Raw genomic sequence first — 27085 nt, forward strand, 5'->3', positions numbered from 1 at the left:
CTCTGCTACCTGCTTCACTGGCTCATTGCCAAGATCAAATGAAACATGTTGAGGGACTTCCCTGGCAGTCCGGTGGTTAAGACTTCACCTTCCAATGCAGGGGGTGTGGGTTCGATCCCTGGTCAGGGAGCTAAGATCCCACATGCCTCACGGCCAAAAATCCAAAGCATAAAACAGAAGCAATATTCTAACAAATTCAATAAATACTTTAAAAATAGTCCACATCAAAAAAAAAAGAAAGAAAGAAATGAGGAAATCATAAGATATTATCCAATGTAAGGTTAAAAGAAAAAGATTAACCTTACACTGGATAATACCTTTAAAACAATGAAACAGATGTTGAAAATATTTTACTTTTCAAAACATGATTTCAATCATTATAATGAAATCTTTTTAAAAATCCTACTTTCACCTTTCTTCTACTTGAAGATATCAGTTATATCCCATCTATTTCCAAAAAATTGAAGGCAGATTTTCAGTTTACATATGTATATGGGGTCTGCAGCAGTATAGTGATTTTTTTTTAATTTCATGCCAATGGACTCCAGAAGATATGTCTTCCCCACATACAACTACAATACAGTTACTAAGACATTATAACCTTACATGATGAGCGCTTTCCAAACTGAACCTGAATAGCAAAAAGCAGATGTGGGCAGAGCTACTGGTTATTACTTTAGGAATTGCACAAGAGCCTGTATAACAGGAATATCTCACCTCAGGGGTAGAGGCGAAGCACATAAATCCTGTGAGTAGAATATAGCTTATAATAAACTGGAGAAAAAAAGGAGAAAGGCAAGGCAGTGAGAGCATAAATAGCTGAGAATATTTAAATTATTAATTAGTGCTTTGATCCCTAGTAGTGTAGAAAATATAGTGTAGAATATTATAGAGGTATGGGCTTTGCATTCTCTCTTCGACTTGCTTAATCAATTCCAATATTTAATAACTTTAAGAATCAAGAATTATATAATGCATATCAAAATCTTCAACTCAGGGATATAAAAGTATAAGCAGAAATGAAGTTTTATCATAAATTGTCCCCAAATACAAAATGCTTCATCATCCTGGTGTCTCTTCTTTGGCCCCTTTCCACATCACAGGATCTCTTATCTATTGCCCAGGTTTCCATGACCTTTTTGGCATTCTATTCACACACTAAGCCACTACCATAAAAAAAATCTCCTGCAACCAATTCAGCAGGGAAAGTGTCAGCCTTGGTCTTCACTACAGACTTTACTTGGTCCTTAACAGAGTAGGCTACTGTTTAAAAACTACCCTTTGATAACAGAGTAAACAATGTTGTATTTCAAACATTTTGCCTTTGGCCCTCCTAGTCAGCCAATAATCAAATACCACAATGCCAGCCAGGTGCTGTATGCTTCTTTTACCCTCGAAAGGTAATATCTAGATATGAATTAATCTCCAGAAATGTGCCAGTATTCACAAGCAAGGGGTGAAAATAGCCTTGCCCTTTTCCTATTCCTTCATTTTTTTCTCCACAATAAACTAGCTCATGCCTGACAGATGCCAGGCGAGGAAACCTACCCTGGCTTGCCCTCATAATGAAAAGGGCATTGACAGTTCAGAGAAATGCTTCTTTGCAGTCTCTCCAGCCAGAGAGCACTTTAGTGTGGTTTAAAGATGGCTTTCTCAGTTCAAGTTGAGTCTCCCGTAAAATGAAAAGTAAACACTGCCATGTATTTTAAAAGCCATGTATCAAGGAGACTAGCTGTGCTCCTAAGAATAGCAACCTCCATTTGTATGGTACTTTACCATTTTCAAAGCACTTTCATATCTATTATATCATCTTATCCTCACCACAACCTTGTGAACTAGGTAAAGCAGGAATTATTAGACTAATTTAAAGATGATAAAACTGAGGGTCATAGTAGTTAAGTGACTTGCTCAGGATTACCCAGCTTCTAAGTTGCAAAGTGAGAACTTGAACTTGTCTGACTCTTAAGCCCAGTAATCTTAAACACTGTACCATGTCCTACTGCCCATTATGGTCCTACTATAGAGAAGCTCTAGCTCCTTTGAAATAAAGAATTCAGAAGACCATCAGATTGTGGTTCTCCTCTCAATATTAACTTAAAGAGTAGCACTTTGATAGGAAATTGATATTTGACTTATGAAAAAAGTAGTAATATACACCTCCCACACTGGGCCATGAATCTCCTCATAGAGGCTATGAATTCTTTTAGAACTGAGATAATAGGATTAATCTACCAATAACCACTGTTTCTGGTGGTTATTGCTTTGAGTAATTTAACTTGGTTATCTCCTGAGTAGGTAATTTTGAACATAGGGCCATCACCCTCTTCTAACAAAAAAGAAAGTTAAATATTAAGGACTTTATCAAGGGACAACACAGTAGATATGCTTTGGCAGACAGAAGAGAGTTCTATAAGAGCAATTAGGGAAGGGAAAGACTTGCAGCTCAGCCCCTCAGAGTGTGAACTGACTTTATATCAGTCCCTACTGCCCAGCCATTTCCTATTGTCCATTTAAACATGAAAGATAAGAAGTAAAATAAATGTGAGCTTTAAAAGCTTTTAAAAACTTATTAAAAAAGTAGAGATTATGAAAACAAAAACACAGCCAGGCAAAAACCACTACAAAATCTTTCCTATAAATTCAAAACAAAACAAACAAAAACCAATCAAATTCAATTTGGGCCAAGATTTTGTAGAGGAATCATTTCAAAAAGGAGCTTCACATAAAAGTTCATGAAGGTCAAAGTCCTTGGTATAGCTATTTCCTGGCGTGCTCTGCCCCCAGGCAAATTTCACCCAGACCACCCCTCAGCTGAAAGCATCTGACTGGTTTACTTCACTTTATCTTCATCCTTCAAACACATACTGTCTGGAAGATTCCCAATATTTCCTTACATCAAAATAAATATAAATCTCCTCTAAGAGACGAAAAAAATCTGTACCATCTGAATTTGCCAAGTGTTTCCAAGCCTTAACGTTCTCCTTCCAAACTGTAGTAGAACTAGATCCTAATGTCAAGGTCCACTTCAACCAAGAATCACCTTTACTACTCAAGAGCATTTGGAAATATTTCAAAGCAATTCATCACACCAAAACAATGATCAACACAGGAAAGGGGGAAATAAAGAAAAGTCTTTCTCCCAACTGCTTACTCCAAAATTGAAAATGTTTTCTAATATTCTCTTCAGAAGACAAAATGTTACATGCTGTGCATGCTATAAAACTTTAGAAAATTCATTCTAGTCTGGGGCTGCTTTAAAAAAACAAAACTGTTGCCATATGGAAAATGAGATGTCCCAGCTAACTATAAAAATCTTTAGCTACCTACTTTTACAATTACCTGTCAAATCTTGCATGATTTTACTGTCTAAACAGCTGTTTCACAGGATGTAATATACCAGCACATTCTACTTCAACTATAAAAAACAACCACACAAAATTTGCAGTAGCTTTAAAATCAAGTCGACTTAGAAGTAGAACATTTTAAAATTCTACCTATGTATTTTAACTTCCTACATATATCACTATGACATTTTTAGCACACATATATCCAAAGAAACATGACATATAAAGTATTCCAGAATAACCCACCTTGAAACAAGAGGATGAACCATATGACCTCAAGATCACCTCTAGCCAATGACTCAAAATTTACAAACTAAATGGAATACAAGCTTAAGAGGTTGCATACCAGTTATGGCTTCAGTATACTCTTTTAACCTTACCCTTTTCTAATTGGTACATTATATACTCTATTTTACACTGAACTGCACTTAAGCAAAGATCCATTTTAGGCTGTGTAGGCTGATAGCATATCCATAATAAGGTATGGTCATCCACAGAAAGAACTGTTTTGTAAAAATTTTACAAAATATACTTTTTTAATTACAGCTAGACATTTTATACATATGGAAGAAAGTACTAACCTATACAGAAAAACTAGCCAAACCTTATGACTTTAATCCTTTGTTTCTGTTTGTTTATTATTTCTTTTCTAGGGGGAATTGCCCAGTGTTCGCTCTAAGTTCCATGTCCTTTTTCTCCTCTTTGTGGCCTGCATGTTTTTTGTCAGCCTTGTGATTCTCTTTGGTTACCATTGTTGGCTTGTCAGCAGAAACAAAACCACCTTAGGTAAGACTGGATATTAAGGCTAGGAAAAAAACATATGAATGTATATCCCTGTGACCTATGGATTGTTCCTAAGGAAGAGAGAAACTTCCAATGAAACATTTCACCTGCAGTGACATCTCTTTGCCTCCAAACGGAAACAGATGTAAACATGTTTTACCAAACTGGAGAGCCATAGTGAATGAAGCTTACAGACTAAAGAGAACATTAGTGAATAAAACCTCACACAAAACCAAAAATAACCATTGCTTTTTATAGTTCATTCTGGGTAATAGTTCTCCAGATTTACAGCTTGAAAATTTTGAAAGGGTGTTCACATAAGGAAGTGAAGGAAAGAATCAGTATAGAAGGGAGCATCAGAAGGAGGAAGTCAAGGTCAATAAAGATAGAAAAATCTAATTTATTGAACACTTCTAAAAACAGAGTCCTGAGAAAAAATCCAAACCAACAAATAATTGAATATCTACAGTTATCAAGGAGCTGTGTAGGGACTGTGGGAATGAGATAAACACATTGAACAAGTGAGTCTCTAGAAAATGAGCACAAGAAATGAAAATTTTTCTCTGAAAATTTTTCCACTACTCTATATTCTCGGCTTTTATTTGGAGAATTGCATTTCTGATGGATCCAGTGCAATAATCGTTTTCATGGTGAAACAAATATTTATACTGTACACAAATCAATGCATGAGGGTTAAGGAGAAAGTATCCAAATACTGAATGTTTAGCTAAGATAAATTTGAGGAAAGTATAGTACAAAAGCCACTATACTTTTGGAATTCATTTGCTAATAATGATAACAGCTAAGAACGTATTTGCACTTATTTTCTAAACCAAATATATATGTAGCACTTAGTTGCTAGGGTAGTAGATTAGCATATTTGGCTTAGAGATCAGCTACAACCTAGAAAAGTACTAAAAGCTTCATGATAACACAATCTGAAAACAAAGAACAAAAGGGAAATGGTCAGATGCAGCCAGAGTCCAACAGTGAAAGTGTTTGCTTAATGGGATAAATGTGTATCTAAAAATAATGTGCACTAACATGGTCCAATTTCTCATAGTCGTTGAGGTGATTATAGTTCACCCATTGACATTTTTTCTGGAGTAAAACTCAATTTCTTACATTGCAGGCTTCAGTGTGAACATGTTCATTTCTGAAATGTTTCAAAACCAAATCAATGTCATTACCATCTCTTTATGCGTCATTACTTTCATCCCAGCTCTAAATATAGAGACCATTTGGCTGTTACTGCCATTTAGATTCAAATAAAGTGCTGTTAGATTTGTTCTTTCACTCCTTACATGCAGTACAAACTACATACTACCCCTATGACTGTTCAATTATTTCTACCATCATGTGTTTCTTCTGCATTTTTTTTAAAAAGAGTGTACCAATTCTTTATGTTTAATAACAAACTTACTTTGTATTAAAGTGATTAAGCTGGTTTTTACCAAGTAATTTAGCAATAACTAAGAATGAGGGGCCTGTGCTACCACAGCAAAAAATATTGTAGAAGCAAGTCACATTCATGGAGAACTGTAAAATTGTAATGGTCCTGATTATTGCTCTCTTCTTCTTTTCTTCAACTTCCCTACCCCACCATAGAGGCCTTCTGTACTCCAGTGTTTACAAGTGGCCCAGAGAAAAATGGGTTCAACCTTGGCTTCATCAAAAATATCCAGCAGGTGTTTGGAGATAACAAGAAGTTCTGGTTAATACCTATTGGGTCCAGGTAGGTAACTATTACCACTGAAAGAAGTTGATGCTGGACCATGCCTTGAAGTAGCAAATTCAATTTTGACTGTATTATGCACTAGATATCTGTCCAATGTAAAACTGTATTTCCCGTGTTTTTCATTACTAGGTTAGTAAAGATAAATCAGGTGGTGAGGACATGATACAATAAGCATTCTCATGCTTTGTGTGTAGCAGTGTAAACTGGTACCAGTCATTTGTAAATGAATTTGGATTGTAAACAACTCTGTTGTTTTTCTTCTGTATGTATTTGTACATATTTTTAATCACAGTATACATACCACTTTGAACTTTACATTTTTCACTTAAAATATAGTAATCATTTCCCCTTATTGTGACATAGTCTTTATTTTTTAAATTTATTTATTTTTGGCTGCATTGGGTCTTCATTGCTGTGCACAGGCTTTCTCTAGTTGCGGCAAGCAGGGGCTACTCTTCATTGTGGTGGCTTCTTTTGTTGCGGAGCATGGGCTCCAGGCACATGGGCTTCAGTAGTTGTGCATGTGGGCTCAGTAGTTGTGGCTCACGGGTTCTAGAGGTCAGGCTCAGTAGTTGTGGCACACAGGCCTAGCTGCTCTGTGGCATGTGGGATACTCCCAGACCAGGGATTGAGCCCGTGTCCCCTGCATTGGCAGGCAGATTCCCAACCACTGCACTACCAGGGAAGCCCTGTGACATAGTCTTTATAACCATTACTTTTAACTGTATCATATTCCAGCCAGTGGGGAAATATATATTCCCATAGTTTAGTTTGTTTAGTTTGTTTCCGAATTATTGCCTGGAAATAATGCCACAATGAACATTTTTGTGCCTAGTTTATCTCTAGCTTTAGAATAACTCCCAGAAATGGAATTACTGGAACACTGGACATGGAGATTCTTATGTTTTTTGATATATACAAATATATGGACCTTCTATCCTGTTCCATTGATCTATATTTCTATTTCTGTGCTGATACCATACTGTTTTGATGGCTATAGCTTTGTAGTATAGTCTGAAGCCCAGGAGCCTGATTCCTCCAGCTCTGTTTTTCTTTCTCAAGATTGCTTTGGCTATTCGGGGTCTTTTGTGTCTCCATACAAATTTTAAGATTTTTTGTTCTAGTTCTGTGAAAAATGCCATTGGTAATTTTATGGGGATTGCATCAAATCTGTAGATTGCCTTGGGTAGTATAGTCATTTTGACAATATTGATTCTTCCAATCCAAGAATATAGTATATCTTTCCATCTGTTTGTGTCATTCTTCGATTTCGTTCAGCAGCGTCTTATAGTTTTCGGAGTACAGGTCTTTTGCCTCCTTAGGTTTATTCCTAGGTATTTTATCCTTTTTGGTGTGATAGTAAATGGGATTGTTTCTTGAATTTCTCTTTATGATCTTTCATTGTTAGTTTATAGAAAAGCAACAGATTTCTGTGTATTAATTTTGTATCCTGCAACTTTACCAAATTCATTGATTAGTTGTAGTAGTTTTCTGGTGCTATCTTTAGTATTTTTTATGTATAGTATCATGTCATCTGCAAACAGTGATAGTTTAACTTCTTTACCAATTTGGATTCCTTTTATTTATTTTCCTTCTCTTATTACTATAGCTAGTACTTCCAAAAGTATGTTGAATAAAAGTGGTGAGAGTGGACATCCTTGTCTTGTTCCTGATCTTGGAGGAAATGCTTTTAGCTTTTCACCGTTGAGTAGGATGTTAGCTGTAGGTTTGTCATATATGGGCTTTACTATGTTGAGGTATCTTCCTTCTATGCCCACTTTCTGGAGAGATTTTATCATAAATAGGTGTTGAATTTTGTCAAAAGCTTTTTCTGCACCTATTGAGATGATCATATGGTTTTTAGTCTTCAATTTGTTGATGTGGTGTATCACACTGATTGATTTGTGGATATTGAAGAATCCTTACATCCCTGAGATAAATCCCACTTGATTATGCTGTATGATCCTTTTAATGTATTGTTGGATTCAGATTGTAAGTGTTTTGTTGAGGATTTTTGCATCTATGTTCATCAGTGATATTGGCCTGTAATTTTCTTTTTTGTGGTATCTTTATCTGGTTTTAGTATCAGGGTAATGGAGTTTCCTTAAGAAACTAAGAATAGAGCTGCCATATGATCCTGCAATCCCACTCCTGGGCATATATCCAGAGAAAAACATAGTCTGAAAGGATACATGCACCCCAATATTCACTGCAGCACCGAGACATGGAAGCAACCTAAATGTCTATAGACAGATGAATGGATAAAGCAGTTGTGGTACATATACACAATGGAATATTACTCAGCCATTAAAAAGAATGAAATAATGCCATTTGCAGCCACATAGATGGACTTAGAGATTGTCATACTAGGTAAAGTAAGTCAGACAGAGAAAGAGAAATATCGTATGATATCAATTATGTGGAATCTAAAAATAATGATACAGATGAACTTATTTACAAAACAGAAACAGACTCACAGACTCAGAGAACAAACTTATGGTTACCAGGAGCAAAGTGGGGGGGGGGAGATAGGGAGTTTGGGATTGACAAAACAAATTGTATATCACTATATTGTACATCTGTAACTTATATAATATTGTACATCAACTATACAACAATTAAAAATAAAATAATTTATAAATGAAAAAAACAAATATATGGAGAAGAAAAACAACAGAGGGGAAATATACCCCCAAAATGCTCTAAGTGGTATGGGCAACAGTCTTAGAAATTATTTTTTTTGTCTCCACTTTTCATATTTTGGGATTAAATGTTTATATTACTTTCATGGAGGGAAAAGTTAAAGTTTTAAATTTAAACAAGAACAAAAAGCAAGAACAAACAAAGATTGATTTAGAGATTCTAGGTAATTCTTATAATTGCAACAGGAATGAAGAGAAAGCAATGAAGGAGAGATGAGTTTGTGTCCTCTGAGTGACTTCATGAACCAGATTAAAACTACTATCAACTAAACTAGCTCTAGAGCAAAGCTTATTTATAGGCTTCTTGCAATCCCCTTTAGATCCATTCTTCAGACAGGGATACAGCCATTTGTTCACTTATTTGAGGAAACTTTGCTGGAGTAAGGTGGTAATTAAGAAAGATTTTCTCCTCTTCATTAATTGCCCTAGTAGTTCCTCTGTACCAGTTAGTGTTTACAGGCTCATTTATTTAAAAGCTGTGGTATATCCTATGCCCTGGCTATAAATCACAAGACAAATCTGTGTCAGTGGGTAATGTTGATTAATAACTAATACCAGCAATTATTTGCACCCCACTCACACACATACATACACAAACACACAATATCACTACACCAAAGGGAGGTCTAAAATGAGTCTTCTTTGGAATAAAGAACAAGAGCAAAAATCAAAGCCCACTCATTTATAATCAATATAGTTACATCCTCTGTAGAGAAATGTCAATTCTGGGGTAGGATAATTGCCCCAAGGATCTGCACTCTTAGAAATGCCTCACTTTGGCTCTTTCTCCCAGCTTTTAATAACGTTTCTGCCATACAAGCCAAATAACAGGGCATTCAGCCATTATTATTATCTATCACCAATTCACAGCACCTTATCTCCAGAGAATTCAATGATTCTTTTTTTATTCAAACAGAAAGTCACAAAAATTATAATCATCTTCATCAGTACACTCAGTCCCATGTAATTAATTTTTTTTCATCTTGATCTTTCGTTAGCACTTTTATGAATTTATCAGTTTTCCATTGGAGTTCTCAAAATGCTTATTCATTCAGTTCAGCAGTATAGTCAGTTACCAGAAACCTGTACTTGTCAGAGTGTTTTCCATGAATTCCTTGAAGATGAAACCCTTTTATAGGAACATTTTTGCAAAAGCATCAGAGTACACCCAGAACTGTCTGTAAATGACAAAAGACTTAAAAATGACCATGGTTAAAGATTTGATGAAAGTTCATAATAATGCAATTGACAAGGAAATTTAGTTATTTCTGAGATATACATTTTAAAGTAATAACTAGAATTGTGACTTATTATACCAGAACATATAAGATTTTTAGAAATTTCATGTAATGTCTGAAACACCTGTATTAACATATTTCCATACAAATAACCCAAAGAAAATTTAGTATTAGTTGTTTTTTGTTTGTTTTTTTATACTGCACGTTCTTATTAGTCATCAATTTTTTTTTTTTCTGGGACGCGGACCTCTCACTGTTGTGGCCTCTCCCGTTGCGGAACACAGGCTCCGGACGTGCAGGCTCAGTGGCCATGGCTCACAGGCCCACCTGCTCCGCCACATGTGGGATCTTGCCAGACCAGGGCATGAACCCGTGTCCCCTGCATCAGCAGGTGGACTCTCAACCACTGCGCCACCAGGGAAGCCCTAGTCATCAATTTTATACACATCAGTGTATACATGTCAATCCCAATCGCCAGCACACCATCATCCCCACCCCACCGCAGATTTCGCCCCTAGGTGTCCATACATTTGTTCTCTACATCTGTGTCTCAACTTCTGCCCTGAAAACCAGTTCATCTGCACCATTGTTCTAGGTTCCACATACATGTGTTAATATGCGACATTTGTTTTTCTCTTTCTGACTTACTTCACCCTGTATGACAGTCTATAGATCCATCCACGTCTCAACAAATGACTCAATTCGTTCCTTTTTATGGCTGATTAATATTCCATTGTATATATGTACCACATCTTCTTTATCCATTCGCCTGTCGATAGGCATTTAGCTTGCTTCCATGACCTGGCTATTGTAAATAGTGCTGCAATGAACACTGGGGTGCATGTGTCTTTTTGAATTATGGTTTTCTCTGGGTATATGCCCAGTAGTGGGATTGCTGGATCACATGGTAATTCTATTTTTAGTTTTTTAAGGAACCTCCATACTGTTCTCCATCGTGGCTGTATCAATTTACATTCCCAACAACAGTGCAAGAGGGTCCCCTATTAGCCACACCCTCTCCAGCATTTGTTGTTTGTAGATTTTCTGATGATGCCCATTCTAAATGGTGTGAGGTGATACCTCATTGTACTTTTGATTTGCATTTCTCTAATAATTAGTGATGTTGAGCAGCTTTTCATGTGCTTCTTGGCCATCTGTATGTCTTCTCTGGAGAAATGTCTATTTAGGTCTTCTGCCCTTTTTTTGATTGGGTTGCTTGTTTCTTTAATATTGAGCTGCATGAACTGTTTATATATTTTGGAGATTAATCCTTTGTCCATTGACTCGTTTGCAAATATTTTCTCCCATTCTGAGGGATGTCTTTTCATCTTGTTTATGGTTTCCCTTGCTGTGCAAAAGCTTTGAAGTTTCATTAGGTCCCATTTGTTTATTTTTGTTTTGATTTCCTTTACTCTAGGAGGTGGGTCAAAAAAGATCTTGCTGTGATTTATGTCTTAGAGTGTTTTTCCTATGTTTTCCTCTAAGAGTTTTATAGTGTCCGGTCTTACATTTAGGTCTCGAATCCATTTTGAGTTTATTTTTCTGTATGGTGTTAGGGAGTGTTCTAATTTCTTTCTTTTACATGTAGCTGTCCAGTTTTCCCAGCACCACTTATTGAAGAGAACATCTTTGTCCATTTTTACCTTTGCCTCCTTTGTCATAGATAAGTTGACCATAGGTGCGTGGGTTTATCTCTGGGCTTTCTATCTTGTTCCATTGATCTGTGTTTCTGTATTCGTGCCAGTACCATATTGTCTTGATTACTGTAGCTTTGTAGTATAGTCTGCAGGGAGGGCTGATTCCTCCAGCTCCATTTTTTTCCCTCAAGACTGCTTTGGCTATTTGGGGTTTTTTGTGTGTCCATACAAATTTTAAGATGATTTGTTTTAGTTCTGTAAAAAATGCCATTGGAGGGCTTCCCTGGTGGCGCAGTGGTTGAGAGTCCGCCTGCCAATGCAGGGGACGCGGGTTCGTGCCCCGGTCCGGGAGGATCCCACGTGCCGCGGAGCGGCTGGACCCGTGAGCCGTGGCCGCTGGGCCTGCATGTCCGGAGCCTGTGCTCCGCAACGGGAGAGGCCACAACAGTGAGAGGCCCGCGTACAGAAAAAAAAAATGCCATTGGTAATTTGATAGTGATTGCATTGAATCTGTAGATTGCTTTGGGTAGTAGAACCATTTTCACAATGTTGATTCTGCCAATCCAAGAACATGGTATATCTCTCCATCTGTTGGTATCATCTTTAATTTCTTTCATCAGTGTCTTATAGCTTTCTGCATACACGTCTTTTGTCTCCCTAGGTAGATTTATTCCTAGGTATTTTATTCTTTATGTTGCAATGGTAAATGGCAGTGTTTCCATAATTTCTCTTTCAGATTTTTCATCATTAGTGTATAGGAATGCAGGAGATCTCTGTGCATTAATTTTGTTTCTTGCAACTTTACCAAATTCATTGATTAACTCTAGTAGTTTTCTGGTGGCATTTTTAGGATTCTCTATGTAAAGTATCATGTCATCAGCAAACAGTGACAGTTTTACATCTTCTTTTCCAATTTGTATTCCTTTTATTTCTTTTTCTTCTCTAATTGCCATGGCTAGGACTTCCAAAGCTTGTTGAATAATAGTGGTGAGAGTGGACATCCTTGTCTTGTTCCTGATCTTAAAGGACATGCTTTCAGTTTTTCACCATTGAGAATGATGTTTCTGTGGGTTTGTCGTATATGGCCTATATTATGTTGAGGTAGGTTCCTTCTGTGCCCACTTTCTGGAGAGTTTTTGTCATAAATTGATGTTGAATTTTGTAAAAAGCTTTTTCTGCAACTATTGAGATGATCATATGTTTTTATTCTTCAGTTTGTTAATATGGAGTATCACGGTGATTGATTTGCGTATATTGAAGAATCCTTGCAACCCTGGAATAAATCCCACTTGATCATGGTGTATGATCCTTTTAATGTGTTGTTGGATTCTGTTTGCTAGTATTTTGTTGAGGATTTTTGCATGTATATTCGTCAGTGATATTGGTCTGTAATTTTCTCTTTTTTTTTGTAGTGTCTTTGTCTGGTTTTGGTATCAGGGTGATGCTGGCCTCATAAAATGAGTTTGGGAGTGTTCCTTCCTCTGCAATATTTTGGAAGAGTTTGAGAAGGATGGGTGTTAGCTCTTCTCTCAATGTTTGATAGAGTTCTCCTCTGAAGCCATCTGGTCCTGGACTTTTGTTTGTTGGAAAAATTTTAATCACAGTTTCAATTTCATTACTTGTGATTTGTCTGTTCATATTTTCTGTTTCTTCCTGGTTCAGTCTTGGAAGGTTATACCTTTCAAATAATTTGTCCATTTCTTCCAGGTTGTCCATCTTATTGGCATAAAGTTGCTTGTAGTAGTCTCGTAGGATGCTTTGTATTTCTGTGGTGTCTGTTTTAACTTTTCCTTTTTCATTTCTAATTTTATTGATTTGAGTCCTCTCCCTCTTTTTCTTGATGAGTCTGGCTAATGGTTGATCAATTTTGTTTATCATCTCAAAGAACCAGCTTTTACTTTTATTGATCTTTGCTATCGTTTCTTTCATTTCCTTTTCATTTATTTCTGATCTGATTTTTATGATTTCTTTCCTCCTGCTAACTTTGGGGTTTTTTTGTTCTTCTTTTTCTAATTGCTTTAGGTGCAAGGTTAGGTTGTTTATTCGAGATGTTTCCTGTTTCTTAAGGTGGGCTTGTATTGCTATAAACTTCCCTCTTAGAACTGCTTTTGCTGCATCCCATAGGTTTTGGGTTGTTGTGTCTCCATTGTCATTTGTTTCTAGGTATTTTTTTATTTCCTCTTTGATTTTTTCAGTGATCACTTCGTTATTAAGTAGTGTATTGTTTAGCCTCCATGTGTTTGTATTTTTTACAGATCTTTTCCTGTAATTGATATCTAGTCTCATAGCGTTGTGGTCGGAAAAGATACTTGATACAATTTCAATTTTCGTAAATTTACCTAGGCTTGATTTGTGACCCAAGATATGATCTATCCTGGAGAATGTTCCATGAGCACTTGAGAAAAATGTGTATTCTGTTGTTTTTTGGATGGAATGTCCTATAGATATCAATTAAGTCCATCTTGTTTAATGTATCATTTAAAGCTTGTATTTCCTTATTGATTTTCATTTTGGATGATCTGTCCATTGGTGAAAGTGGGGTGTTAAAGTCCCCTACTATAAATGTGTTACAGTCAATTTCCCCTTTTATGGCTGTTAGTATTTGCCTTATGTATTGAGGTGCTCCTATGTTGGATGCATAAATATTTACAATTGTTATATCTTCTTCTTGGATCGATCCCTTGATCATTATGTAGTGTCCTTCTTTGTCTCTTCTAATAGTCTTTATTTTAAAGTCTATTTTCTCTGATATGGAATTGCTACTCCAGCTTTCTTTTGGTTTCCATTTGAATGAAATATCTTTTTCTATCCCCTTACTTTCAGTCTGTATGTGTCTCTAGGTCTGAAGTGGGTTTCTTGTAGACAGCAAATTTATGGGTCTTGTTTTTGTATCCATTCAGCCAATCTGTGTCTTTTGGTGGGAGCATTTAATCCATTTACATTTAAGGTAATTATCGATATGTATGTTCCTATTCCCATTTTCTTAATTGTTTTGGGTTCGTTATTGTAGGTCTTTACCTTCTCTTGTGTTTCTTGCCTGGGAAGTTCCTTTAGCATTTGTTGTAGAGCTGGTTTGGTGGTGCTGAACTCTCTCAGCTTTTGCTTGTCTGTAAAGGTTTTAATTTCTCCATTAAATCTGAATGAGATATTTTCTGGGTGGAGTAATCTTGGTTGCAGGTTTTTCTCCTTCATCACTTTAAATATGTCCTGCCAGTCCCTTCTGACTTGCAGAGTTTCTGCTGAAAGATCAGCTGTTAGCCGTCTGGGAATTCCCTTGTGTGTTATTTGTTGTTTTTCCCTTGCTGCTTTTAATATATTTTCTTTTTATTTAATTTTTGACAGTTTGATTAATATGTGTCTCGGCATATTTCTCCTTGGATTTATCCTGTATGGGACTCTCTGTGCTTCCTGGACTTGATTAACTATTTCCTTTCCCATATTAGGGAAGTTTTCAACTATAATCTCTTCAAATATTTTCTCAGTCCCTTTCTTTATCTCTTCTTCTTCTGGAACCCCTATAATTCAAATGTTGGTGCGTTTAATGTTGTCCCAGAGGTCTCTGAGACTGTCCTCAGTTCTTTTCATTCTTTTTTCTTTATTCGCTCTGCAGTAGTTATTTCCACTATTTTATCTTCCAGGTCACTTATCCGTTCTTCTGCCTCAGTTATTCTGCTATTAATCCCTTCTAGAGTGTTTTTAATTTCATTTATTGTGTTATTCATCGTTGTTTCTTTCATCTTTAATTCTTCTAGGTACTTGTTAAATGTTTCTTGCATTGTGTCTATTCTATTTCCAAGATTTTGGATCATCTTTACTATCATTATTCTGAATTCTTTTTCAGGTAGACTGCCTATTTCCTCTTCATTTGTTAGGTCTGGTGGTTTTTTATCTTGCTCCTTCATCTGCTGTGTGTTTCTCTGTCTTCTCATTTTGATTATCTTACTGTGTTTGGGGTCTCCTTTTTTCAGGCTGTGAGTTCGTAGTTCCCATTGTTTTTGGTGTCTGTCCCCAGTGGCTAATGTTGCTTCAGTGGGTTGTGTAGGCTTCCTGGTGGAGAGGACTAGTGCCTGTATTCTGGTGGATGAGGCTGGATCTTGTCTTTCTGGTCAGCAGGTCCACATCTGGTGGTGTGTTTGGGGTGTCTGTGGACTTATTATGATTTTCGGAGACTCTCTGCTAATGGGTGGGGTTCTGTTCCTCTCTTGCTAGTTGTTTGGCATAGGGTGTCCAGCACTGTAGCTTGCTGGTCGTTGAGTGAAGCTGGGTGCTGGTGTTGAGATGGAGAGCTCTGGGAGGTTTTCGCCATTTGATATTACGTGGAGCTGGGAGGTCTCTTGTGGACCAGTGTCCTGAAGTTGGCTCTCCCACCTCAGAGGCATAGCACTGACTCCTGGCTGCAGCACCAAGAGCCTTTCATCCACACGGCTCAGAATAAAAGGGAGAAAAAGTAGAAAGAAAGAATTAGTAGAAGTACAAAGAAAGAAAGAAAGAAGGAAAGAAAGAAAGAAAGAAAAGAGGCAGGGAGGGAGGGAGGGAGGGAGGGAGGAAGGAAATAAGGAGGGAAGGAAGGAAAAAAAGAAATAAAGAAGATAAAGTAAAATAAAGTAAGATAAAATATAATAAAGTTATTAAAATAAAAAATAATTATTAAGAGAAAAATAAAACGGATGGATAGAACCCTCGGAGAAATGGTGGAAGCAAAGCTATACAGACAAAATCTCACACAGAAGCATACACATACACACTCACAAAAAGAGGAAAAGGGGAAAAATTATAAATCTTGCTCTCAAAGTCCACCTCCTCAGTTTGGGATGATTCCTTGTCTATTCATGTATTCCACAGATGCAGGGTACCTCAAGTTGATTGTGGAGATTTACTCCGCTGCTTCTGAGGCTGCTGGGAGAGACTTCCCTTTCTCTTCTTTGTTCTCACAGCTCCCAGGGGCTCAGCTTTGGATTTGGCCCCGCCTCTGCGTGTAGGTCACCGGAGGGCGTCTCTTCTTCACTCAGAGAGGACGGGGTTAAAGGAGCCGCTGAGTCGGGGGCTCTGGCTCACTCAGGCCGGGGGTAGGGAGGGGTAAAGATGCAGGGCGGGCCTGCGGCGGCAGAGGCCAACATGACATTGCACCAGCCTGAGGTGCGCCGTGCGTTCTCCCGGGGAAGTTGTTCCTGGATCCTGGGACCCTGGCAGTGGCGGACTGCACAGGCTCCCCGGAAGGGGGGTGTGGATAGTAACCTGTGCTCGCACACAGGCTTCTTCTTGGCGGCAGCAGCAGCCTTAGCGTCTCATGTCTGTCTCTGGGGTCTGCGCTTTTAGCCACAGCTCACGCCCGTCTCTGGAGCTCCTTAAAGCAGCATTCTTAATCCCCTCTCCTCACGCACCAGGAAACAAAGGGGGAGGAAAAAGTCTCTTGCCTCTTCAGCAGGTCCAGACTTTTCTCCGGACTCCCTCCCGTCTAGCCATGGCGCACTAGCCCTCTTCAGGCTGTGTTCATGCCGCCAACCCCAGTCCTCTCCCTGCGCTCCGACCGAAGCCTGAGCCTCAGCTCTCAGCCCCGCCCACCCCGGCAGGGGAGCAGACAAGCCTCTCAGGCTGGTGAGTGCCTGTCTGCACCGATCCTCTGTGCAGGAATCTCTCCGCTTTGCCCCCCACAACCCTGTTGCTGTGCTCTCCTCCACGGCTCCGAAGCTTTCCCCTTCCGCCACTTGCAGTCTCCGCCCGTGAAGGGGCTTCCTAGTGTGTGGAAACCTCTCCTCCTTCACTGCTCCCTCCCACTGGTGCAGGTCCCGTCCCTATCCTTTTGTCTCTGTTTATTCTTTTTTCTTTTGCCCTACCCAGATACGTGGGGGGTTTCTTGCCTTTTGGGAGGTCTGAGGCCTCTGCCAGCGTTCAGTAGGTGTTCTGTAGGATTTGTTCCACGTGTAGATATATTTCTGGTGTATCTGTATCTGTAGGTATTTTTTGATTTCCTCTTTGATTTTTTCAGTGATCTCTCGGTTATTTAGTAACATATTGTTTAGCATCCATGTGTTTGTGTTTTTTACGGTTTTTTTCCCTGTAATTCATTTCTAATGTCATAGCGTTGTGGTGAGAAAAGATGCTTGATATGATTTCAATTTTCTTAAATTTACTGAGGCTTGATTTGTGACCCAAGATGTGATCTATCTGGAGAATGTTCCATGCACACTTGAGAAGAAAGTGTAATCTGCTGTTTTTGGATGGAATGTCCTATAAATATCAAATAAATCTATCTGATCTATTGTGTCATTTAAAGCTTCTGTTTCCTTATTTATTTTCATTTTGGATGATCTGTCCATTGGTGTAAGTGAGGTGTTAAAGTCCCCCACTATTATTGTGTTACTGTTGATTTCCTCTTTTATAGCTGTTAGCAGTTGCCTTATGTATTGAGGTGCTCCTATGTTGGATGCATGTATATTTATAATTGTTATATCTTCTTCTTGGATTGATCACTTGATCATTATATAGTGTCCTTCCTTGTCTCTTGTAACATTTTTTATTTTAAAGTCTGTTTTGTCTGATATGAGTATAGCTACTCCAGCTTTCTTTTGATTTCCATTTGCATGGAATATCTTTTTCCATCTCCTCACTTTCAATCTGTATGTGACCCTAGGTCTGAAGTGGGTCTCTTGTAGACAGCATATATATGGTTCTTGTTTTTGTATCCATTCATTGAGCCTGTGTCTTTTTGTTGGAGCATTTAATCCATTCACGTTTAAGGTAATTATCGATATGTATGTTCCTGTGACCATTTTCTTAATTGTTTTGGGTTTGTTTTTGTAGGTCCTTTTCTTCTCTTGTGTTTCCCACTTAGAGAAGTTCCTTTAGCATTTGTTGTAGAGCTGGTTTTGTGGTGCTGAATTCTCTCAGCTTATGCTTCTCTGTAAAGCTTTTGATTTCTCCATTGAATGTGAATGAGATCCTTGCTGGGTAGAGTAATCTTAGTTGTAGGTTCTTCCCATTCATCACTTTAAGTATATCATGCCACTCCCTTCTGGCTTGTAGAATTTCTGCTGAGAAATCAGCTGTTAACCTTATGAGAGTTCCCTTGTATGTTATTTGTCATTTTTCCCTTGCTACTTTCCATAATTTTTCTTTGTCTTTAATTTTTGCCAATTTGATTACTATGTGTCTCGGCATGTTTCTCCTTGGGTTTATCCTATATGGGACTCTGGACTTCCTGGACTTGGGTGGCTATTTCCTTTCCCAAGTTAGGGATGTTTTTAAGTATAATCTCTTCAAATATTTTCTCTGTTCCTTTCACTCTCTCTTCTCCTTCTGGGGCCCCTATAATGCAAATGTTGTTGTGTTTGGTGTTGTCCCCGAGGTTTCTTAGGCTGTCTTCATTTCTTTTCATTCTTTTTTCTTTATTCTCTTCCTCAGCAGTGAATTCCACCATTCTGTCTTCCAGGTCCTTTATCCGTTTTTCTGCCTCAGTTATTCTGCTATTGATTCCTTCCAGTGTAGTTTTCATTTCAGTTATTGTATTGTTCATCTCTGTTTGTTTATTCTTTAATTCTTCTAGATCTTTGTTAAACATTTCTTGCATCTTCTTGATCTTTGCCTCCATTCTTTTTCCGAGGTCCTGGATCATCTTCACTATCATTATTCTGAATCATTTTTCTGGAAGGTTGCCTATCTCCACTTCATTTAGTTGTTTTTCTAGGGTTTTTTCTTTTTCCTTCATCTGGTACATAGCCCTCTGTCTTTTCATCTTGTCTATCTTTCTGTGAATGTGGTTTTTGTTCTACAGGCTGCAGGATTGTAGTTCTTCTTCTTGTTCTCTCAGTGATTCTGAATCTGCTCATTTTTCTTTAAAATTTAGAACCAAATCAATAGTATAATGGGATATAAATTGGAATCCTCATCATTAAATTATATTTATGAAGTTTGCTTTATGTGCACTTTGCCATACTGGCCATTGTGGGAAGCAATTAAAGAGTTGCTTAAAAACTAAAAGAGTCAAGACTGATGCAGACAAACAAACAGATATAGAAATTGAGAGCAATAGGGCAACTAAATGATGCTATTGTAAGAGCCTATTCCAGAATGGCTTTAGTCAATAAGCTAAATGGTTTAAGTCTTTCTAAGAACCCCACTCCTATTTCTAATAGGGTTATTACCTTCATAAAATGTCTATGTCAGCTGCAGGATCTCACTGCCTTCATTTCCCCACCAGCCCTGGTGATGGACACTCTTTCCCTATGAGGTGTATGAATGAGTCGCAGAACCCATTGCTAGCAAATGAAGAGCCCTGGGAAGAAAATGAGGATGACAACCGAGGTAAGTAGGGTGAGAAGGAAGTCTTTTCTCCACTCAGCAGGCTAATAAAGACTATGTTAACACAACGAATGTAGTGTAATGAGAAAATAGTGTACAGAAAGATTATATAAGCATGTCAACCTCATAAGTGCCCTTTGGATGGAGAAGGGCAAGTATGGCCAGATTTGTTTAGCAAATGTAGGTGGCTTAGGTAGGATTAGATGACAGCTTGGAAGGTTCCTTATCAGCTTTGTGATACTATAATTTATAACCAGTCAGATAAATCAGGAAACATAATAAACAGTGTTGTGCATGTTTGTAAACAATCCTGCCAGTTGTCACATGGAGTGCTTTTCTTGAATTGATTCAATCAGTGGGTAACAGCTCACCTTTCTCTACCCTGGTTCATGCACATTGGCTAAATTTTCTTTAAAATCTCATTCCCATTCTGCTTTAGAATGGTCTAGTACATGAAAAAATAAATGATAGTATATAGGGGCAAGGCTACACATCCACATAGTATACTTTTCTAAAAGGCAGCCCTCAAAGGAAAAATAAGGAATTAGAACTTTGCCCTCCACCTTTCTCCCACCAGATTATTGAGTCATCTTGAGATTTTTATGAAGAGCTAAAAGTTAAGTTCTCATGTCCTGTAACCCCATTGCCACCTATTCTTTGTCTCCATGCTTACTTCTGTGCCTCTAACATTTGTTTATGTTGTTAATAGCAGACTGGTCCCAATAATACAGTAGCTGACAGAAATTTTGAGTGAGAACTTGTAGTAGTTATTACAGACTGTACCTGGGATGAACGCAGCTGAATAAGGACATGGAAAGGCATTGAGGTGGGGAGCAGAGGTGGGAAACAAGCCTTTCTAAATGTTTCCCCAGTTAGGTGATCTAGTCCCAGCTTCTCTACCTGGAAGTCCAGTTTTAGAGTAAGGCATTGTTACTACGACTAAGGAAGACAAAACAGTCCAAAATCTATAGTTAGAAAAGGAAGGAGTTCTTACCCAGCCCAAAGAACTTATAACACAAGCAGCTCCTTTACCTCACCCTTCTGACTCTTTATTGAAAAACTGATGGTATTTTGACCTACCATCCTTCAGCTATCAGACTTTTACTTACCGTGGTTACAAGTGATAAGAACTTTTATTTTGGTGTTAAGAAATCCAAACTCTAATAGAAATCATAGACTTCTAGGGTCTTAACATGGTTTGAAATATCTCCCCAATGGAAAAAACTATTCATATCTGAGCCTTGTTTTGGCAAGTGGAAAACTTTAATTATAGATGCAGTACCGCATTATAAAGAGGTTATTTTCTTGAAGTAGTTTTCAGTGCCAGACTTTTTAAAAATTAGTCAATCATAAAAAATAGGTACACCATTTTATAGTTTACAAAGGACTTTCATATACTGTTTTTCATATCCTTTGTCTCACAGCTGTCAGGTTAAGTAGGCATTATTATTAATACCATTCCCATTTTATAACTGAGGAGACTAAGATTTGGAGATGTGAGATAACTTTTGCAAGATCACATAGCAAGAAAGAGGCAGAACTTGGACTTAAAGTAAGGCATCCTGATTCCAAATACTGGATTCTTTCCAGTATAATGTTGTATCTGTCCTTTGGACAAATACACATGAGACACAGTGCTGTGACTGCATGCCATCTTACTATATAATTCATTCAACTGCTTCTTACATAAATGGTAAGTCCCAGAGTATAAGCCACCTATAGCTTTAGCAAGAACACTGTACCATCCCAAATAAGTGAGGTGTTTTAAAAGTCCATTGAAAGAGATTCACAACCCTCCTTTATCACCCATTACAGTATCTAACAAATTTAAATATTGGAAAACTCTCCTTTTTCTCTAACACACGTTCTCATGCTGTACTATTTGTCTGATTCTGTGTTATCCTCACTTACCCAAAATTTCTGTGCAAAACTGGTTATATACAAGTAGTCCTTGCACTTTTGACAACTTAGATTCCTGGGAAAGTTACTATAAGTTAAAATTTCGTGTATTGAACTTAATTTCTTTAAGGAATAATATTAGGGTTTCAGTCCTAGCCCCAAATATAATATTTAGTTTACTATAAATTATGTACTTGTACATTATATAATGCAAAGCATTCTAAAATGTATATAAATTGGTAAAATAGGGAAAAAGTGTAACCTGTTTCAAAAATATGTAATATCATAATCAGGAACTATATACAGTCTTTATCTTCTTTAAAATCCCCACCTTAATTTATTTTTTATTACTTTGCATTTTATTTATTTATTTATCTATTTTAATTTATTTTAATAGTAGTATAGTTGATTTATAATGTTGTGTTATTTTCCAGTGTACAACAAAGTGATTTAGGTATGCATACATATAAATCTATTTTTTTCATTCTTTTTCCTTATAGGTTATTACAAAATATTGAGTATAGCTCCCTGTTCTATACAGTAGGTAGGTCCCTGCCTTATTTTAGTACAGCAACATACGAGGTAAAGGAACACCTTTATGAAGTCAAGAGATTTAAAGAGGCTTCTCTGATGAGATTAATGTACACATACATAGAAAAAATGTGCAAATCAAAAGTGACAGATCGATGTATAATTCTGAGGAGATTTTCTTTGGCTTTTATGACTTTTTATTAACTTTAACAATAGGAAGAATTCATGAATATACAAATCATTAAAAGTTGTAAAACATATATAGAATAAAATCCCTTTTGACTACTGTTGGCAATTCTGACCCTTTCATCACTTATTACCATAATTTTTCTTCATCATTTTTGGTATGTTCTTCTTTTTTTAATTTAATTTTTATTTTATGTTGGAGTATAGTTGATTTACAGTGTTATTTTAGTTTCAGGTATACAGTAAAATGATTCATTTATACATATATATATCCATTCTTTTTCAGATTCTTTTCCTGTATAGGTTATTACAGAATATTGAGTAGACTTCCCTGTGCTGTATACTAGGTCCTCATTGATTATCTATTTTATGTATTGTAGTGGGTATATTTTAATCCCAAACTCCTAATTTATCCCTCCCCCTACTCCAACCTTTCCCCTTTGGTAACCAAAAGTTTGTTTTCGAAGTCTGTGAGTCCGTTTCCATTTTGTAAATAAGTTCATTTGTATCCTTTTTTTAGTTTCCCAAAATAAATGATATCATATGATATTTGTCTTTCTCTGTCTGACTTACTTCACTGAGTATAAGCATCTCTAGGTCCATCAATGTTGCTGTAAACAGCATTATTTCATTCTTTTTTATGGCTGAATAATATTCCACTGTATATATGTACTTCTTTATCCGTTCATCTGTCGATGGACATTTAGGTTGCTTCCATGTCTTGGCTATTGTAAATAGTGTTGCTATGAACATTGGGGTACATATATCTTTTCAAAGTATGCCTCTCTCTGGATATATGCCCTGGAGTGGGATTGCTGGATCTTATGGTATTTCTATTTTTAGTTTTCTAAGGAACCTCCATACTGTTCTTTATAGTGGTTGCACCAATTTATATTCCCACCAACAGTGTAGGAGAGTTCCCTTTTCTCCACACCCTCTCCAGCACTTATTGTTTGTAGACTTTTTGAGGATGGCCAGTCTGACCAGTGTGAAGTGAGACCTCAATGTAATTTTGATTTGCATTTCTCTAGTACTTACTAATGTTGAGCATTTTTTCATGTGCTTTTTGGCCACCAGTATGTCTTCGTTGGAGAAATGTCTATTTAGATCTTCTGCCCAGTTTTTAATTGGGTTGTTTGTTTTTTCGATATTGAGCTGCATGTGCTGTTTGTATATTTTGGAGATTAACCCATTGTCAGTCACTTTATTTGCAAATATTTTCTCCCATTCTGTGGGTTCTCTGTTCATTTTGTTTATGGTTTCCTTTGCTTTGCAAAAGCTTTTAAGTTTAATTGCTCCCATTTGTTTATGTTTGTTTTTATTTTAGTAATCTAGGAGGTGGATACAAAAAGATATTACTGAGATTTATGTCAAAGAGTGTTCTGCCTATGTTTTCCTCTAAGAGTTTAATAATATCCAGGCTTACATTTAGGTCTTTAATCCATTTTGAGTTTATTTTTGTGTATGGTGTTAGAGAATGTTCTAACTTCGTTCTTTTACATGTAGCTGTCCAGTTTTCCCAGCACCACTTATTGAAGAGACTTTTTCTCCATTGTATATTCTTGCCTCCTTTGTCATGGATTAATTGACCATAGGTGCTTGGGTTTATTTCTGGGCTTTCTATCCTGTTTCATTGATCTATATTTCTATTTAATGCCAGTACCATACTCTTTTGATGAGTGTAGCTTTGTAGTATAGTCTGAAGTCAAGGAGCCTGATTCCTCCAGGTCTGTTTTTCTTTCTCAAGATTATTTGGCTATTCAGGGTCTTTTGTGTCTCCATACAAATTTTAAAATTACTTGTGCTACTTATGTGAAAAACACCGTTGGTAATTTGACAGAGATTGCATTGAATCTGTAGATTGCCTTGGGTAGTATAGTCATTTTGACAATATTGATTTTTCCAATCCAAGAACATGAAATATCTTTCCATCTGTTTGTGTCTTCTTCGATTTTTTTCATCAGCATCTTAGAGTTTTCAGAGTACAGGTCTTTTGCCTCCTTAGGTAGGTTTATTCCTAGGTATTTTATTCTTTTTGATGTGTTGGTAAATGGGATTGTTTCCTTAATTTCTCTTTCTGATCTTTCAATGTCAGTGTATAGACATGCAACAGATTTCTGTGTATTAATTTTGGATCCTGCAACTTTACCAACTTTATTGATTAACTCTAGTAGTTTTCTGGTAGTGCATTTAGGATTTTCTATTTACAGTATCATGTCATCTGCAAAGAGTGACAGTTTTACTTCTTCATTTCCAGTTTGGATTCCTTTTATTTCTTTTTCTTCTCTGATTGCCATGGCTAGGACTTCCAATACTATGTTGAATACAAGTGGCAAGGGTGGATATCCTTATCTTGTTTCTGATTTTAGAGGAAATGCTTTCAGCTTTTCACCATTGAGTATGATGTTAGCTGTGGCTTTGTCATGTATGGTCTTTAGTATGTTGAAGTAAGTTCCCTCTATGCCCACTTTCTCGAGAATTTTTTATCATAAATGGGTGTTACATTTTGTCAGAAGCTTTTTCTGCATCTATTGAGATGATCATGTGGTTTTTAGTTTTCAACTTGTTGGTGTTGTGTATCACACCGATTGATTTGTGGATACTGAAACATCCTTGCATCCCTGCAATAAATCCCACTTGATCATGGTGTACGATCCTTTTAATGTGTTGTTGGATTTGGTTTGCTAGTATTTTGTTGAGGATTTTTGCATCTATGTTCATCAGTGATATTGGCCTGTAATTTTCTTTTTTGTGGTTTCTTTGTCTGGTTTCGGTATCAGAGTGATGGTGACCTCATATAATGCATTTTGGAGTGTTCCTTCATCTGCAGTATTTTGGGAATAGTTTGAGAAGGATAGGTGTTAACTCTTCTCTAAATGTTTGATAGAATTTGCCTGTGTAGCCATCTGGTCCTGGACTTTTGTTTTGTGGAATTTTTTAAATCATAGTTCCCATTTCAGTACTTGTGATTGGTTTGTTCATATTTTCTATTTTTTCTTGGTTCAGTCTTGGAGGGTTGTTCCCTTCTAAGAATTTGTCCATTTCTTCTAGGTTTTCCATTCTATTGGCATAGAGTTGCTTCTAATAGTCTCCTATGATCCTTTGTATTTCTGCAGTGTCAGTGAGTAACTTCTCCTTTTTCATTTCTAATTTTATCGATTTGAGCCCTCTTCCTTTTTTTCTTGATGAGTCTGGCTAAAGGTTTATCAATTTTGTTTATCTTTTCAAAGAACCAGCTTTTAGTTTCAGCAATCTTTTCTATTGTTTTCTTCGTCTCTATTTCATTTATTTCTGCTCTGATCTTTATGATTTCTTTCTGTCTACTCACTTTGGGTTTTCTTTGTTCTTCCTTCTCTAGTTACTTTAGGTGTAGCATTAGGTTGTTTATTTGAGATTTGTCTTGTCTCCTGAGGTAAGATTGTATTGCTATAAACTTCCCTCTTAGAACTGATTTTGCTGCATCCCATAGGTTTTGTGGGGTTTTTGTTTGTTTTGTGGTTTTTGTTTGTTTGTTTGTTGGCTGCACCATACGGCATGCAGGATCTTAATTCCATGAGCGGGGATCAAACCCATGCCCCCTGCAGTGGAAGCACGGAGTTTTAACCACTTGATCACCAGAGAAGTCCCTGTGTCCCATAGGTTTTGGATCATCATGTTTTCATTTTCATTTGTCTCTAGGTATTTTTTGATTTCCTCTTTGCTTTCTTCAGTGATCCATTGGTTGTTTAGTCTCCATGTGTTTGTGTTTTTTACAGTTTTTTCCTTGTAGTTGATTTCTATTCTCATAAAGTTGTGGTCAGGAAAGATGCCTGGTATGATTTCAATTGTCTTAAATTTATTGATGCTTGCTTTGTGGCCCAGCATGTGATCTATCCTGGAGAATGTTCTATGTGCACTTAAGAATGTGTATTCTGCTGCTTTTGGATGGAATGCTCTTTAAATATCCATTAGGTCCATGTGGTCTAATGTGTCATTTAATGGCTGTGTTTCCTTATTGATTTCCTGTCTGGGTGATCTGTTCATTGATCTAAATGGGGTGTTAAAGTCCCTCACTATTATTGTGTTACTGTTGGTTTCTCCTTTTATGGCTGCTAGAATTTGCCTTATATATTGAGGTACTCCTATGTTGGGTGAATATATATTTACAATTGCTGCATCTTCTTCTTGGATTGATCACTTGACCATTATGTAGTGTCATTTTTTGTCTTTTGTAACAGTCCTTATTTTAAAGTCTATTTTGTCTGATATGAGTATCGCTACTCCAGCTTTCTTTTGATTTCCATTTGCATGGAATACCTTTTTCCATCCCCTCTCTTTCAGTCTGTATGTTTCCCTGGACCTGAAATGGATCTCTTTTAGACAGCCTATATACAGGTCTTGCTTTTGTGTCCTTTCAGCCAGTCTCTGTCTTTTGGTTGAAGCATTTAATCCATTTACACTGAAGGTAATTATCGATATGTATATTCTTATTGCCATTTTGTTAATTGTTTTGGATTTGTTTTTGTAGGTCTTTTTCTTCCCTTCGTCTTTTGTTCTCTTGTGATTTGATGACTATCCATCAACTATTCCATCAACTATCCATGAGTATTCCATCAGCCTGGTTTGAGAATCCAGTGGGGAGTTCCAGGTCAGGATCAAGTCCTAGGGTACACAATAATTATGCACAGCCTATTCCAGTTACTCTATACCAATGTATTAACTATGACAAGAATGATATTTTAAAAGAATC

The 27085-nt window shown here is 37.0% G+C and overlaps 1 protein-coding gene across 1 annotated transcript in view; it reads left to right on the forward strand.

Moving 5' to 3' along the window:
- The window catches only part of ZDHHC15 (zinc finger DHHC-type palmitoyltransferase 15), a 115637-nt gene that overhangs the window by 71643 nt on the left and 16909 nt on the right, over positions 1-27085 (forward strand). Inside the window, exons 8-10 of the mRNA XM_060137053.1 lie at positions 3998-4130; positions 5736-5862; positions 19640-19743. Of these exons, the coding sequence (XP_059993036.1) occupies positions 3998-4130; positions 5736-5862; positions 19640-19743 (364 nt within the window). The remainder of the gene's footprint in view (positions 1-3997; positions 4131-5735; positions 5863-19639; positions 19744-27085) is intronic.

Source organism: Lagenorhynchus albirostris, chromosome X, assembly GCF_949774975.1.
Source record: "Lagenorhynchus albirostris chromosome X, mLagAlb1.1, whole genome shotgun sequence".
Taxonomy (NCBI): Eukaryota; Metazoa; Chordata; class Mammalia; order Artiodactyla; family Delphinidae; genus Lagenorhynchus; species Lagenorhynchus albirostris.